The sequence below is a fragment of the Ochlerotatus camptorhynchus genome, unplaced genomic scaffold, assembly GCF_037179485.1.
Source record: "Ochlerotatus camptorhynchus isolate MF236.1 unplaced genomic scaffold, CSIRO-AGI_Acam_v1.1 ptg000300l, whole genome shotgun sequence".
In the NCBI taxonomy this organism is placed as follows: Eukaryota; Metazoa; Arthropoda; class Insecta; order Diptera; family Culicidae; genus Ochlerotatus; species Ochlerotatus camptorhynchus.
The window spans coordinates 1,384,962-1,402,049 of NW_027040788.1; the positions used below are offsets into that span (position 1 = coordinate 1,384,962).

Here is a 17,088-nt window from a genome sequence, read left to right on the forward strand (position 1 = left end):
GCACATTCGTGCAATTTTCCATAGTGACATTTAAAAAAATGATAAATCCTTAATTTTAAGACATACGTAAAAAAAATTCCTATCGATTCGCGTATTCAGAATTAAAATCCAACATCTCTGGATCAAAATCCGACCACTTTCATGCCGCGACCGACTTTGAATTCTGACATTGCACTGCCAATGTTGCCTTTAAAATATATGGTATGTTAGATTTTAACATATGGGAACTGACATCCGAACGATGACCTTGACAAATGTCCAAAAAATACTCTTTATCAAATTTATAGTGATTCTGAAAGGACCGTTTTGTCGTGATGGTTGAGTAATGCAGAGCTATTAAGGTGTGACGCGCTTGGCATAGATGGCCCACAGCGACTCACGAAGATGGATCCCGATTAGTAGCGGTGAGGCTTCTTCCTCTTTCTTCGGTGAATGGACGCTCATGTGGGCTGCAGCTCGCTGCTTGCGGGCAGCTTTTCGTTGTGTACAATGTTCAACGCCACGCGCCGAAAGTTTTGCTGCTGTTGACGACCCACCGGACACTACCGTTCAGGGAGACAGGATCGAATTTGATTTTGAAATCTGTGTTAGGGTATGCGCTGTTTGCAGGCAATCGGTGATAATTTTGATCACTATTGTAACAGTTGGACATTTGTGTAATTTTCAGTAGTGACCTATTTAAAATTAATAAAGTGTTCAATTTAGCGGATTTGTAGCAAAATTTCTAATCGATTGGCTTGTTTAGAATTAAAATCCATCAGCTATTGGCATAGTTATATGTGATCAAAACCTGACCACTTTTCGTAATGCGGTTACTTGTTTTTTTTTTGGAAATTGTACCCGCAATATGTTGCCGAAAGACGTAATCCTAAACACCAAATTTAAATCGCTGAAAATCAGCAAAATTTTGCTGATTTTAGACTTGACGAAAGATCAGCAAACGTTCCAGCAAAATAATGCTGCTGAATTTTTCAGTAATTCCAACTTCTGTTAAAATGACAACCTTTTACTGAAAATCAGCAATATTTCTTTACTGATCTTTCAGCAATTAAAAATTCTGAAATTTGGCAGCATTTTCCTGTTTAAACAATTAAAATCAGTAAATCGAATTTGTTTCCACTATATGAGCTTCCAGTTTCTGTAAATATACGAACAATAAAGATAAAATCGCCAGACTCTTTTTCAAGTATCATTTATTAAATATAACCAGTCTCCGAGCCAGCGTCCTTTGTTTGACAGCTCTTTGACTGGGAATTAGTTTATGTTAGCTGATTTTTTCGATAAAATATCGTTTGCTGTGTTTCAGTAAAACATTGGATTGCTGATCATGATCCAGCAATCCGTTTTACTGATATTGAAAACTTTAATTTGGTGTGTACGTCAAAATCTACACATAATACAACAATACCGATTGTTTAGTTCAGTGAAGTAGACTTATATCGATAGCAAACGTAGCTTATTTGAATCTGGGTTAGTTTCTTCAAAACATCACTCTCGCGGTGAACTGGGTGAACTGAAATGTTGTGTACATGTGTATGTGTGACTTGAAATAGAAAAGTCAAAAAGGCAATGACAGCTAGCTGCCAAGCGATTGCTCAACAACAGTTTTCAGCTTAAATATGCACTGGGAATTCCCTTGTTCACTGCTGATTGTGACCGCTGCCATTTTATATTTTCCAAAATTTATTTGAACGCACGCAAATTACGAACTAATTTATGACCATGAAGGAAACGTAATCCAACAGCACAATTACAAATGATTGAGGAATATGGACAGTAAGTAGCAGAATCACTATTGAAATTGCATATTTCATCTTTGCTCAAAATTGTATGCAGTTTAACAAAACCGCGTTTGTCTCGTACCACATTTGAAAGTTGGTAAGACTTGCGGTGATTCGGGATATTCATAGAACCATTTTCTGGCCACCCAGTAACAGAAACGGTATTAGGATTGCATATTTCATCTATGCTTAATATTCTATACAAATTACAAAAAAAAATATTAATCTCTAGGCTGTCTTTCAAGAATTGACCATTCACGGGGTTTTCCGGGAATCTTCAGACCATAAGCCTCTAACTATTTTTCTCGGTCCAACTGGCCAACTACAAGTCCAATCGATTCCCTATCTGTTTCGCTGAAATATTTTTCAATATTTTCAGACTGGCTGATTCTTTGTTGTTTACCTTTTTGACATTTCACCATTGAATGTATGCGTGAAACTGATGAACTTCGAAAAAAATTCGCGTTCGAACCTAGTCGTTCTTCAGGTTGCTTGGTGGCGAACCTAGGCTGATAACTGGCGTTCAAACTATCAGTTTGACAGCTCTTAGGTTGCAACCCGGGTGAGGGTTGGCTTCAAACTAAAACGGCATTAGTGGCGGCGTGCCTTCATCTCCTCTTGAAATCATTTATGCCCTTTGCTTTCCTCTTTGTTTCGATTAGTTTCCGCTTAAGCAGAGCCCAGTACCTTTCTATTGGGCTAAGTTCTGGACAGTTTGGCGGATTGGTTGTTTTTGGCACGTATTTGACCTCTTGCGCATACCATTCCAGGACGGATTTTGCATATATAGTGACAAGAGGCCAAAACAGAGTTGGAGTGTCGTGACTTCTGATGAATGGTAACAACCGCATTTGCAAACATTCTTTCTCGTACACATCTTTGTTGATAGTGCCGGTAGAGATGAAACTTGGTTTTCCGGCCGCAACTACATTTGACCTGCCAAACCAAATACTTCTTTGGGAAATTTCGAAAGCTTCTTTTCCCGGAAACACTCAGCAACGACATTGCTTTGCATTGCAGTATAAAAAGCCAAACCCGGAAGCTGTTGAAAGTCTTCGAGCTCGTACATATTTTTCGTCGTCCATTATGATACAAGATTTTTTTTTGCAAAAACTGGGTGAAAAGCTCCTTAGCACCACTTTTTGCAGTGAATGTTTGCTTATCATTACGATTGAGCACTTTTTCACTTTGTATGCCTTCAGCCCATGCCTCTGCTTCACTTTTTGTACATAGGGGAAGTGTCTCTAATGTTGGCCTTTGGATCTAAGATTGGACCCATCGCTAAAAATCTGCTATTTATCAATTTTATCTAGATGAACGCGTTATTGGGACGTTACTAATGGACATTTTTGGTTGATATTGAAAATTTAGGGACACTTAGGCCGACATTACCTGCATTTCCATTTTGATTTTCCAACTTTACGAGCAACAATACGAACTGAAAGGTTTGGATGTTTCTCAACAATGGATACCACCTTCTGGTCCATTTGTCGAGAGCATACTTTTCGATTTGTTCCGCTTCCAACCTTCCGATCCAGCTTTAGCTTTTTGGCGAGATCGCATACCAACAAGAAATTGCAACTCCGTTCATAGTGACTATGTGAAGACTACGATACTACTAGGTTTTAAAATAGGAAGCTCAAAGGTTACGTGGGAAGCGTTGGGAGAAATCTTCCATTTTTGTAAATAAGAAGAGAAAATATCTAAACTTTTCTGCAGTCTGCTGCAAATAACACGAAGACTTCTTCCTTTAGCGGAAATGCCTGTTAGTTAGTTAGTTATCTTTATTAAGGAGACTGTTGTAGTCAAATTGAACAATTCACTTTCTTGGAGCAGGCCGTAGCATAGTCTCAATTAAATGTATAGTAAATTTATCGACTCACATTAATGATCTTCTTCATGTGGTTCCTTTGACCAAACAAATTCCTTCAATCCACTTTATTTGAGCCTAGATAAATAATTTTAAGTCTAGGTTAAGTATAATGAGAGAGAGAAGGATTAGTATTTTCCATTTAATTCCACTACTTTATTTGCTTATCCTTGACAGATACGCGTATTTCGTCTACAATGTGCAGACTTCTTCAGTGTCTTGTACTAATACTCGACTGTCGAGTATTAATACAAGACACTGAAGAAGTCTGCACATTGTAGACGAAATACGCGTATCTGTCAAGGATAAGCAAATAAACTAGTGGAATTAAATGGAAAATACTAATCCTTCTCTCTCTCATTATACAGGTATTCCACTAAGACGCCCACATTCATCAGGATTCTAGGTTAAGGTTTAACAAAAACTATTCATTGTTACTTACGAATAGGTTAATAGTAATTTATAATTCACTCGATTTTAAATTATTGCTAGCTTTAGATTTCATAACTTTTGAGCAATTTTAAAATTTATTTTTTCGATCCTTTTTTCACTTTGTGTATGTGTCTCTTCTTCTTGGTCGATCCCTAACGTCAACCTTTCCGGTTGACAACTGTCACGTGCCATGACGTTTCCTCCTCACTTCACTTTCCTAGAGTCGGTGTATAATGAGTCACGCCAAGAGAAAAACAGTTGAACTCGCATCACGGTTTTCGAAATATTCCCTTTATTTTAACTTGGCAGCAGAGGACTTCTACATCAACTTTAAATGACTTCTAGCGAGAAAAAATAATAGTGGCTGTAGTAAATCATTATATCAGTGATTTTGTCAAATTATCTTAACAAAAAATAGTAGAAATTCTCATTACTGATCATTACCAAACGTATCCCATGACAATTGAATGCTCACTGCGTGTTTATTATCATTTCTTCGATTATATATTATATTTTATTGCAATACCTTTCGTGGACCTTTCATAGCATCGTAATGTTTGTTTACTTTGCACGATAGGTAGCTGGTTTGACAGTTCGATAGGTAGACTTGGCTTCACTCTTGGCGTGACTCATTATACACCGACTCTACACTTTCCTACAGGTCCGCCAGCGAGCCCACCGGTGCTGTGCCCAGCGGCGGTGGCAACAGAGACTTTCAGCCGAACGCTGGTTCATCTCCGGGAAATGCCTGTGTCATCAGCGAACAAAGATTTGTGGCAACCCTGAGGCAAATCAGGGAGGTCCGAAGTGAAAATGTTATACAATATAGGCCTAAGAATCCTATCATGAGGAACTCTTCTTACTTTAACAGGTAGTCGTTCAGATTTTGAATTTTGATAATTTACCTGCAGAGTTCTATCAGTTAAATCATTTTGAACTAATTTCATAATATAATGTGGAAAATTAAACTTTTTCAATTTAGCAATCAAACCTTCATGCCAAACACTTACGAATGCTTTTTCTATGTCTAGAAGAGCAACTCCAGTTGAGTGACCTTCAGATTTGTTTGAACGAATTAAATTGGTAACTCTTAAGAGTTGATGAGTAGTTGAATGCCCATGGCGAAATCCAAACTGCTCATCTGCAAAAATTGAGTTCGTGTTGATGTGAAGCATCATTCTATTTAAAATTATCTTTTCAAAAAGTTGACTTATTGAAGAAAGCAAACCTTTTGGACGGTAGCTAGAAGCTTCAGCTGAATTTTTATGCGGCTTTAAAATTGGAAAAACTTTTGCATTTTTTCCATTTATCAGGAAAGTATGCCAAATGGAAACATCTGTTAAATAATTTTACCAAGAAAGACAAGGTACTCTCTCAGTTTTTTGATGAGGATATAGAAAATTCCATCATCACCAGGAGCTTTCATATAATGAAACTTTTTAGTTATAGATCTTACTTCGTCCAAATCAGTCCCCCAGGAATCATCAAACATATTTTCTCGAGAGAAAATATTCAGATAATCCCGAGCAACCTGATTCTCAATAGGACTAGTAGGACCAAAATTGAAATTATGGGAACCCTCGAATTGCTAAGCAAGTTTCTGATCTTTTTCCAAATTTGCGATCAAAATTTTACCACTTTTTTTAAGCGCTGGAATAGGCTTTTGAGGTTTTTTTCAAATTTTTTGTGAGTTTCCAAAAAGGTTTGGAACTTGGGTCTAATTTAGAAAGATTATTTTCAAAAGTTTTGTTCCTCAGGACAGAGAATCGCTTTTTAATTTGGTTTTGCAAATCCCGCCAGATAACTTTCATGGCAGGATTGCGTGTTCTTTGATATTGTCTCCTATGGACATTTTTAAGACGGATCAAGAGCTGAAGATCGTCGTCTATTATAATTGAATCGAATTTAACCTCGCATTTTTGTACTGAGGCAGCTCTTGCTTCAACTATAGAAATAGTCAGAGATTCAAGAGCATAATTAATTTCATCTTTGGTTTGCAAAGGAATGTTTGGATCGAAGTTATATTCCATAAATGTTCGATATTGCTGCCAATCAGCCCTATGGTAATTGAAAGTAGAGCTGTTGGGATTATTATTATTATTATTATTATTATTATTATTTAATTTTATTCATCGGACTATTGTCTACATGAAACAACCTTAAAGCTAAAACAATTCAAGTGTTTCTAATCCGTGCCAAAAAGCGAGATGAAGATTCCCCAAATTCAAATAATTCTTCGACAGCCGTAAACGTACGCATCATAGTTGTTAGTGGTTCGTTGTAACCGAACGCCGTTCGATGGTACCGCGGTTGGAGAAGGGTACCACTTCGTAATGTTCTCGGTGGTACTCGGATATCCAACAGCGAGAGAAGCCTCGAGCAGTCGACCTCACCATTCAATAGCTTGGCAACAAAAACTGCTTGCTGATTTTTCCGTCGGCATTCCAGAGTATCCAAGCTCAGCAGATTGCAGCGATCAGAATACGGCGGGAGATTTTGCGGATCACGCCATGGTAGATTACGTAATGCTATCCTGATAAACTTGCGCTGAACACTTTCGATCCTCAAGCTCCAAGTCAACTGATGAGGAAACCAGACCAAGGAGGCATTTTCCAGGATTGGTCGCACAAGTGAGCAATAGAGAGCTTTTAGGCAGTGTGGGTCAATGAAGTCCTTCGATATTTTCGACACAAAACCTAGCTGGCGATTCGCCTTTGTGATCAGAGCAGAGCGGTGGAGGTTGAACGTCAACTTATGGTCCAGTAGAACACCAAGATCGCTGAACTGGTCGGTTCTTTGAAGAACCACACCGTTGATGGCATAGTCAAAAACAATCGGCTGCCTGATGCGGTAATACGACATTACGACATTACTGTGCAACTTACCTTGTGAAGAGCTGGTCCGAAAGTGAGTGGAGAGTTGCCCGTGTGTGTTTATGAAGCGTTGCCATAGATACCTCTGTTTACCAGCATTGAACTGCTGCGCTTACAACGGAGGGTTGCACACATGGCTTGCTGACTCGTTAAGCGTCAAGTTAAGACCTGCTTACACTAGCGCTAATATATGCCACACATGTCCCTCTCTCCTCATAAAAAAAAAGAATTTTACCCGGTTTTCCTTTTCAGCCTTGAATGCACCATTGCTCTGACATCATTATCATCATCATGAAGATCAATGGGAGCGCTGGTAGGGAGCTTAGGAATCTCTCGTTCGAAAATCGAAATGGATGATTTTTCAATTAATCTCATAGTTGCTCGGAGAAAAATTGACCCGATTGGATTCTAAGACAAAATGTTGGTAGACTGTGTACTGGTGAACTGAAGCCGTTGTGTCACGAAAATGAAAAGTGGACGCAGGCCTTGTTTTCTCTGCTGAGATCCCTCTAGTTGGAGCAGCTAGAGTGTGTTTCGTGGTTGATGGGGGGTTTACGCTGCTGTGAGGAACGAAAGGCGAGAATGCTGTTTTTAACACCTGTTGAAGATATAGTGGCAGCATATCTATGGAGCTCTTAGAAATCTTCGTGATTAACGTGATATCATAGATTTCTTGGTAACATACCGGGTGATATCATTCTTTCTTAACTTTCATTCCATTATTATGTGAAACATTAAATGTTGTGGACAGGACCACCAGGGCACCCGATTGACGCGAAATGGGTGGGGAGAGTCGAAATGCCAACTCCCTGTCGTTTACATTTCGTGAAAAGAAGGTGGACTCTTCTCCCCCACTCATTGGGACATCCTGAATCCAATACTGAATCCTTGGATGGCCTAGTTTTTTGACCGGTTGTATGATCCTGTTGTCGGAAGAAGATTCTCATGTATTCCTTGGATGCAAGTGGGCGATGTTGCTCACGGATTCACCCAAACCGTTTTTGGCCCTTCATACAATGGCAGGTTGAATACAATTAGAAGCTTCGGCATTCTTCAGCTGCTAGATGGACGAAGGCAGTGCAAAGCGGCTGCTTTTCAACTTCGCCAGCTGACCAGCTTCATGGCGGATCTTCTGCGAGGACACCGGTGTGGAGAACATTAAGTTGGCCAGATGGTCGTTCACCAGCATTTTGTCGTTGGATAGCGAACGGACCTTCAGGGCACCCTTGATGCGGGAGGTTGCCTTCCGTTTTTTTTTTTTTAGTGCTACTGTCCATGACGTTGATTTCCTGTGTCAAACAGTCCTGTTGGTGCATCCGTACTGATATGCATTAGATAATGCTGGTAAAATGTAAAGTATGCGTTATGTTTTGTTTTGTAATAGGGATCGTGGCGTCATTTTCCAGTAATTGAGGCCAATTGATTTTTTTTTTGCAAAAGCGTCGCTTTGAAACGATTAAGGCTTTTTTTTATTTTGTGGCGTCGTTTTGCAACGATTGAGGCAGATTTAGCAGTTTATTTATTTTAGTTTTTTTCGTGGTGGCATCGTTTTGAAACGATTTTAACAGATTTTGTGTTTTCTGTAATGGCGTCGTTTTGAAACGATTGAGGCATATTTAGCATTTTGTTTAGGCATTGGCATCGTTTTGAAACGATTTAGGCAGATTTTGCGTTTTCTGTAATGGCGTCGTTTTGAAACGATTAAGGCAGGCTCGGTAGTTTTTTTTTTCGCAATGGCGTCGTCGTGAGACGAATAAGGCAGATTTGGCGTCGTTTATAAACGAATCAACCGGATCTAGCAGTTTCCATTTTTTTTGCGGTGCGTGAAGGCTACGGTTATTCTAAACCGATTGATATTAGCGTGGCCTCTTTATGATAGAAAACCAAATGAGCTTATGGAAGATTCCATATGGCTTAGTTAAATCTGGCAGGATCGCCAATGTGCAACTTACCTTGTGAAGAGCTGGTCCGAAAGTGAGTGGAGAGTTGCCCGTGTGTGTTTATGAAGCGTTGCCATAGATACCTCTGTTTCAGTGGCGTCGCGTAACCTCACTTTTTACCTGTTCAACGACTTTGAAAACGTTATTTAGAGTCATGCTTACATTAAAATCAGTTTCAAAAGGCACAGGATCTTCTAGTTTCACTGATTTGTATCCATTGGAAGCCATTTCTTTTAAATTTTTTAAGTTTTGAGAGTTGTTGAACAGGTAGATTGAGGTTAGGGCGACGCCACTGCTCTGTTTACCAGCATTGAACTGCTGCGCTTACAACGGAGGGCTGCACACATGGCTTGCTGACTCGTTAAGCGTCAAGTTAAGACCTGCTTACACTAGCGCTAATATATGCCACACAATTACCATACATTTAGGAATGCTGAGGGTAAGCTTATTCCGACGACACCAATCAACGAACAGATCCAATACCGATTGAAGACGAATGCAATCCTCAGCAGTCCGCGCCACGAAGTACAGCTTTAGGTCATCGGCATACGCAAGCTTACAGCCATCTCCAAGTAGAAGAAGTGCGTCGTTGATGTACAACACGAACAGCAACGGGCCAAGATTGCTACCCTGTGGTACACCTGACGAGTTCGTGAAATACATTATTGATTGGATTGCAAATTATTTCTTGGGACATTTCAAACGTTACTGGAAGGTGATCAGAACCGAAGTCAGCATGGGTAACCAATTGGCTACAAAGTTGACATGAATCAGTTAAGACTAAATCAATAGTGGAGGGATTTCTTGCAGAAGAAAAGCATGTTGGGCGGTTTGGATATTGAATGATGTATTAACCTGCAGAACAATCATCAAACAGAATATTACCATTGGAATTGCTTTGAGCATTATTCCATGAGCGGTGTTTTGCATTAAAATCACCAATAATGAAGAATTTAGACCTATGACGGGTAAGTTTCTGAAGGTCACCCTTGAGAAAATTCTTTTGCTGGCCTACGCATTGGAATGGCAAATAGGCAGCTATAAACGTAAGTTGTCCCAATTTTGTTTCAACAGAAACTCCGAAAGTTTCAAAAAGTTTGGTTTCAAGTGAAGAAAGAATTTTATGTTGATGATGGCAATGCCACCATCGAGACGATCATTTCTATAAATGAAATAATTTGCGTCCTTATTAGCCTTATGGTCAGGTTTAAGGAACGTTTCATTTATAATGGCAATATGCACATTATGAACTCTCAAAAAGTTAAATAGCTTGTCTTCATTATCTTTAAGAGATCGAGCATTCCAATTTAAAATATTTAATGATTTAAAATCCATTACTGAATTTCAAAGTCATGGCAATATTATTCGCAAATTTTACTCCAGTTTGAAAAGCATCAAACATGGAGTTAGTTTAAGCATATCAGTAATCATATCAATTAATAATTTCTGTAAAAATTCCATTTTAGGGGCAGTAATGCTTCCTAAGTCAAAATTGTCAAAATTGCCGTTAGAATTACGTTGGTTAGTATATTGATTTCTACCCGCTGCAATAGCAGCATAGGTAGCTCCATTGACTCGCTGAACATTGTTAGCAGTGAGGGGAGTAGGTATAGATGAAGAATTTGAAGCAGGGTTGATATTTGTACCTACGGGTACGACTGTAGAATTTGTTCCTCGCTGACCTTTGTTAACAGCAGAGTAATTTGTACGTGTTCGGAAACGTGGAGCGTTTCCTACCTGTCACTTACAACGAGATTGTAGGATCGCTTTGCGAGTCTAACCATCCCAAAAATTAGATTTGTGGTTTTCACCATAATTTGAACATTTAAATTTCTTAGGATCTTCCTTCACAGGACAGTCGTCCCTTGCGTGAGAGGAATCACAACAATTCATGCATTTAGCTGGCATGTAGCAATTTTTAGTTCCGTGACCCCATCCCTGGCACTTACGGCACTGGCTGAGGTTTTGGAAATTTCCTCCAGTCTTCCTGAAGTGTTCCCACTTCACTCGAGCATGGAGCATAAGGCTAGCTTTTTCTAAGGCCTTAAGGTTGTTTAGTTCACTTCGCGAAGTGAACTAAATAAAATTCATTAGAAATCCCGTTGCGCGAATCGCCAGGACGGGATTTCATTTTCATTTTGATTACTTGGAGTGGCACAACTCCAAGTAATTTTGCCAGTTCATCTTTGATCTGATCCAGGGATTCACCACTGGGCAGTCCTTTCATGACAACCTTGAACACACGTTCAGTTTTGGTGTCGTAAGTAAAAAATTTGTGCTTCTTCTCAGTAAGATACTTGAGAAGACATTTAAATCCGTCCAAGGTTTCAGCCAATACACGGCATTCACCCCGACGTCCAATTTGTAGTGAAAACTTAACTTTCACGAAATTCAAAAGTTCCATGCGAAGAGCATGGAAATCGGTAGTGGTTATCACAATAGGGGGAATCTTTTCCTTCTTAGCATTAAGCCGGGAAAGTTTACTAGAATTTTTCTTGGACGATGGATCATTCTCATCATCCGTGAGCAAATCAAATTGATTGATCAAATTAATTTCAACAGAAAGGGGATCAAGAGTTTGCCCTTTTCTTTTGCGCTTAGGCGCCATGGCGGCAGTAAATTTTTATCCAAATCGACTTCCAAGCAGATTACTATAAGAATCTGAAGGATCGAAGAGGAATTTTCCAAATCGATATCCAAGAAGGATTACCTCGGGTAGGGTCCAAACAAGGATCGAAGAGGAATAAGAGTTGAACAAGGTAGAAAATTTTTACAGGTTGAGCACTGAAAAATGCTGTTTAAATTTGTTGTAGCTTTAGGTAGTAGTAACACTTCCTTCAGCAAAAAGCAAATAGATCCGCACGGCAAGAGAGCACGATGCGGACTGAGACGATGAATCTTTAATGTATATTTTTACACTACTCTCATTTATTCTGTTTTATTATGTAAATTTAAGATTTGTGAAAAAAATAGAATATTTACGTTCCGGCAACTGTCATTCCGGGAAACGGTTTTCCGGGATATGACGGACAATCCATCGAATTAAACTATGCGGTTTCTCAAAGGAAAGATTCAATTGTTTGAGCTCTCTTCCCTGAATGCGGATTTGAGAATTTTAGTCACTAGTAAGATCTCTCCATAGGTGGATATATTCAGGTTTTTTAAACTGAAAAATAATAATCGTACAACCGGGAAACATCGAAAATTTTAAACACCAATTCATTTGCCACCTTGTCTAGAGCAATCATTCAAAAACAAAATTAAACTGAATTATCTCACTATCGCAAATTTACCAACATGCTCCAAATGTTCACCTCGGCATGACCGAATCGAGCTCGAATCGTCTTCAGCAGTGTGTCGCTATGACGGCCGATTTTCCCGACCACAGACACTATTTGACCGCATTTCACTCTCTATTTCCAACGACCATTCGCGTGCTCGCGCTCATGAAGACAGTAGACACTAAATACAAACATAAATAGTAGCATAGGCACGGACGACAGCCGAAAGATCAAAAATAATAGCACTATTGCAATTCGGTGTACAGATCGGTTCACGTTTACTAGCCCAGCAGCAACAGCGCGCCAGTGTAGTGTTGCTCAATTGAGGGACCGTCAACCTCGAAACCGCGCGTTCGAGTTTTGTAATCGGTTCTGGGGGAGAAACGTTAATGTTAATGTGGACAGCACGATAGGTAATTCGAACTATCCATTTTGCTTTACCAAATCAGTTCCTGGACCTTGTTAGCTTATTTGGTTGCAAACTGATTTCGTGGTGATCATTTGAATATCGTATTGATTAGGTACTACAAGGGTAGGTCAACTAAATTCTCTTTGTTGCTGGAAACACCCAAGCATTTTTTACTCCAAAGCAATTTGGGTGCAGAGTAGACCCACTCACACAGCATTAAACTAAGTTGAATATGGGTCGACGTTCTTATTTTTAATACCAGCATTTGACAAGGCCATCGTCCTACAAATCGCGAGATCTGTCCTACGCACGATTCTATCGCCATTGTTGTCGTGTGATTGGAAATTACTTTTGATAAGCATCATACACAATTAACTACCCTGACGCATGCAAACTCCAACGGCGTATCGTGACATGCTTCAATTTGAATTCACCTTACATAACTTGTTGTGACTGCAGCAACCCCGCGAAGAGGCTATTGTTACAGTTTTCCTTCTATTCGTGTGTTCCACTACGTAGCCGTTCGAGATCGAGACACGGATATTGAGAGGGAAAGCAACGGCAGCAACGCAAGGCGAATAAAAGCAAAACCATGCCAGCTGATGCATTTTCAAGGTAATCCCGCACCACTGCAGCTGTGCGCTGGTGTGTGGTCTATTTTTAAGTTTGATTCGAAGTCGTAGAATTAATAACGGGAACGTGTGCAATAGGCAACACGGCAACTTGTTACATGACCCGCTATAGTGATTTCATCTCCGTGCCCTTGGAAGATCATGTTTCCTTCGACTGGTCGTCACTTATTTGCTTGATTGATTGAGTTTCTAACGAGTTGAAATTTTCCCAATTTTAGAATGGATTCGTCCGGATCCGCGGCCGAAGCGGCCTCGTCCAGCGAGGCGAAGGACATTCCTGCCAATATTGAAGCTGCCATCCTGAGGGCACGAACTGAGAGTGAAGGATCCGATAAGTAAGTGCACTGCTACTTTGCTTCTGTTCAATTGATTACATCCGCAACATTTTCTTCTAGGTCCGGTCCCACTCGCTTCGTTCTCCCGGGAACTTCCGGTAGTCCGCCGAAGATCCTCACCTTGGATGAAGTTCAGGACGCCGTTAAGAACATCGAAAACATGACTTTGGCTCACGAAATCGCCGTCAACAGTGACTTCAAACTGCAACCGTACGAGCCTCCGGAGAACTCCCTGGAACGAATCATCAAAGACACCATGCACAAAGCGTACTGGGAGATTCTGCGGGAGCAACTGGAACGTCAACCACCGTGCTACGATATGGCCATCCAGCTGTTGGCGGACGTTAAGGATGCCTTCCAAAGTGTGCTGAGCAAAAACAACGAACGTGCCCTTACCAGGATCAACGAGATCCTCGATGAAACTGTAATACGGCAGCAGGCCGAGCAAGGCGTACTGGATTTCCAGGTCTACGCCAAATTTGTGATTCACATCATGGCCCTGTCATGTGCTCCGGTTCGAGATGAACAGATTGCCAAACTAAAAGACATTCAAGATGTAGTGGAACTGTTCCGTGGCATTTTGGAAGCCTTGCAACTGCTAAAGTTGGACATGGCCAACTGTCTGCTAGATGCCGCTAGGAACGACGTGATTGCAAACTCCGTCGAGTACGAAAAGCAAAAGTTTAAGCAATTCCTCGAACTCTACAAGGATGGCTTCCCGGAGACGGAAAAATGGCTCAAACGTAACAAAGTGCCCGAAAATACTGCCCAGCCAGGGCCAGCGGCGGCTGATCCGTCGACAACTGGTAGCGACAATCAGCAGCGTCGTTCAAAAGACACAATCTTCAATGCGTACTTGGAGCTTATCGATTGGAACACAGAGAACGAGTTCCCGGAAATGCTGGAAATGGACCGGGATCGTGTGATCGGTCTACAAGGACGTGCCTCTCGTTTGTGCACCTGCGCTTCTACGCTTGCCATCACTTGTGCTGCCATTCCGTCAATCGCTCAAGTAGCAGATCTACGTAAGAACCTCGCCAAGGAGCTGGTCATTCTGCTTCAAAATTGCAACAACACCAAAGACCTGGATGACAACATCGAGAACATTTGGCTGCACGTTCGATCTGTGATCGCAGCGCGATTGCAGGAAACCAACCAACCCAAACTGGACGAAGCCGTAGAGAGTACGCTAAAGACTCAGATTCTTCAAATAGCTAAGAAGGAATCTCCGGTTCGGAATCTGATGTGGAAACGTTTACTGGCGTACATTCAGCTGGTGCTTAGGACGAATAGTTCCATTCCGGTGCCTCCCGGATTCCAGGAATTTGCGGACGATGTGGAAGGCCTAGCCACGGCATTCAAACGTATTTCCTACTACAACTATGCAGTTTACGGAGAGTATTTTCACGAGATTTTGAACAAGATATAAACTGGGTTCGGGAATATAATCATCTCGAATGTAGGATCTTCCATGTGCAGTTATCATCATTTACATCGCAGTGTGTAATTTTCGTGTATTTCCATTCGAACGTTATAATTTAGAACATTTTTGTTCAGTAAACATAATATATCACTACAATCTTGTTTACGACATTTTCCTTCGTATTGGATGAGCAATTTGTGAGTTCGGCATGTGATAGTTCAATAGGATTTGATAGAGATAGTGACGGAACATTGATCGACTAAAGTAATCCTTATTACGGTACTAGCTAGGTTAGCAGTAGAATAATGCTATTTCGTGTGCTGTAGTTCGTACTAACACTTACATCTCGATCAACAATTGAAAAGCGCCTATCAGCTTTTGTAAACAAAGCTTTGTAAGCCCTTTCCTCGCAAATCAATGACATCACAGTGAAGGGGAAAGTTTCCCCCACCGATTGATGCTGTTGGCTTGCGTGAGCGGCCTACGCTTTGCAAGGAAAGGGCTTTCAAAGTTTTGTTCACAAAAGCTGATAGGCCCTTTTCGATTGTTGGTCGAAAAATTACCTACACACATACAATTGTAGAATACTGCTACTGCAGCTCAACTAATCCAGAATACGATAGCCGCCTTCATCCATCGTATAATAATACTACAGATAACAATTCTTTAAGAAGACTTATTCAACAAAATGTAAAGTATATAAATACGTGTATAAATAAATTTTACGAATGATTTATTAAAGAAACAATCTACATATAATAAAGGTGTGTCAGTTCGTACAGAGTTGGAAAGAAAAATCTTTGACTACTATCTTACTTGGCAGCTCGTTGCCACACGTTCATTGCATCGCAATGTTGCCTTTATATCCGCAGGTTACTTCAACACTACTTATCGTCACAGTCAAGCAGTCTGCATGTATTGCTAGAACGATGGTGGGATGAATTTCAACATCGATGATTATTGCTTAGCGGTTTCGGATCGTTGCTTCGACGTCCTCGCTCTCACTGAGACTTGACTCGATACTCGCACATTGTCAAATCAAGTGTTTGGTTCCGAATACGAGGTTTTTCGATGTGATCGGAATCCGCACAACAGCCGCAAATCTACTGGTGGAGGCGTTCTCATAGCGGTCGGCTCTGGATTGAACGCAAAAGTTATCGAAAACGATTCACGGAATTGTGTGGAACAAGTTTGGATTGCCATTAAGCTCGCTGACCACATTTTGTTTTTGTGTATTGTTTACTTTCCTCCGGATCGAACTCGCGACTCTACGCTAATTGAATCCCACAGTCAGTCTATTCGAGCTATAATGGAGATCGCTACAGCTGCTGACGAGATGATAATCACTGGCGACTTCAATCTACCGGCAATTTCTTGGCGATCATCTTACGGTGGATTCCTGTATCCGGACCACGACCGTTCTACATTTCACTCTGGAGCTGTAAGCCTTTTGGATCATTACAGTATCGCCACTCTGAAGCAAATCAACCACGTGATTAATGAGAACAATCGTAGCTCAGACCTTTGCTTCGTCACCGCTCAGGATACTGCTCCGCATTTGTCTATGGCTGTTTCTCCGTTGATAAAGACTGTTCCACATCATCCTCCTTTAGTAATTGCACTTGGAGGCAACCAAATTCCAACCAAAAAGCATTCGAGCATCCTGCAAATATTGTGGTCGACCTCCCGGACCAGAACAACAATGCCCAGCTTGGGACAAAACTTGTGGCAATTGTGGCATGAGAGGACATTTTCGCATCGCTTGTTTCAGTCGCACTGGTAGAGGGCCCAGGAACCCCACGTCGTCATCAAACCCTCACCATTCACTGAAGAAACGTTATGAACAAGCATTCCCTATGGCTGGAAGCTCTTCTGGTAGATCGACACTGAACAAGACAATGAAATATACACGAAGGCTGCATGCCATTGACGACGCTGAAGTTGAAAATGAAGCGGTTGAATTAGTTGAGATGGTATCATCCGTTCATGATTCGGAAGAACTGGTATGGGCCAATGTGGGTGGAGTGCTAATAATTGAAATGCAGATCGATTCAGGGGTGCAGTCAAATATAATTGACGACAACACTTGGGAAGTAATGATCCGTAATGGAG

At 40.8% G+C, this 17,088-nt stretch overlaps 1 protein-coding gene across 3 annotated transcripts in view; it reads left to right on the plus strand.

Moving 5' to 3' along the window:
- The window catches only part of LOC135706988 (T-complex protein 11-like protein 1), a 39,731-nt gene extending 24,599 nt beyond the window's left edge, over positions 1-15,132 (plus strand). For 2 of the 3 annotated variants that reach the window (XM_065228702.1, XM_065228701.1), the window contains exons 2-4: positions 13,106-13,201; positions 13,437-13,553; positions 13,614-15,132. In XM_065228702.1, coding sequence (XP_065084774.1) covers positions 13,179-13,201; positions 13,437-13,553; positions 13,614-14,982 — 1,509 coding nt within the window. In that variant the 5' untranslated portion in view covers positions 13,106-13,178 and the 3' untranslated portion in view covers positions 14,983-15,132. The remainder of the gene's footprint in view (positions 1-13,105; positions 13,202-13,436; positions 13,554-13,613) is intronic. The other variant, XM_065228704.1, reaches the window with a different exon arrangement.
- Positions 15,133-17,088: the final 1,956 nt, after the last annotated feature.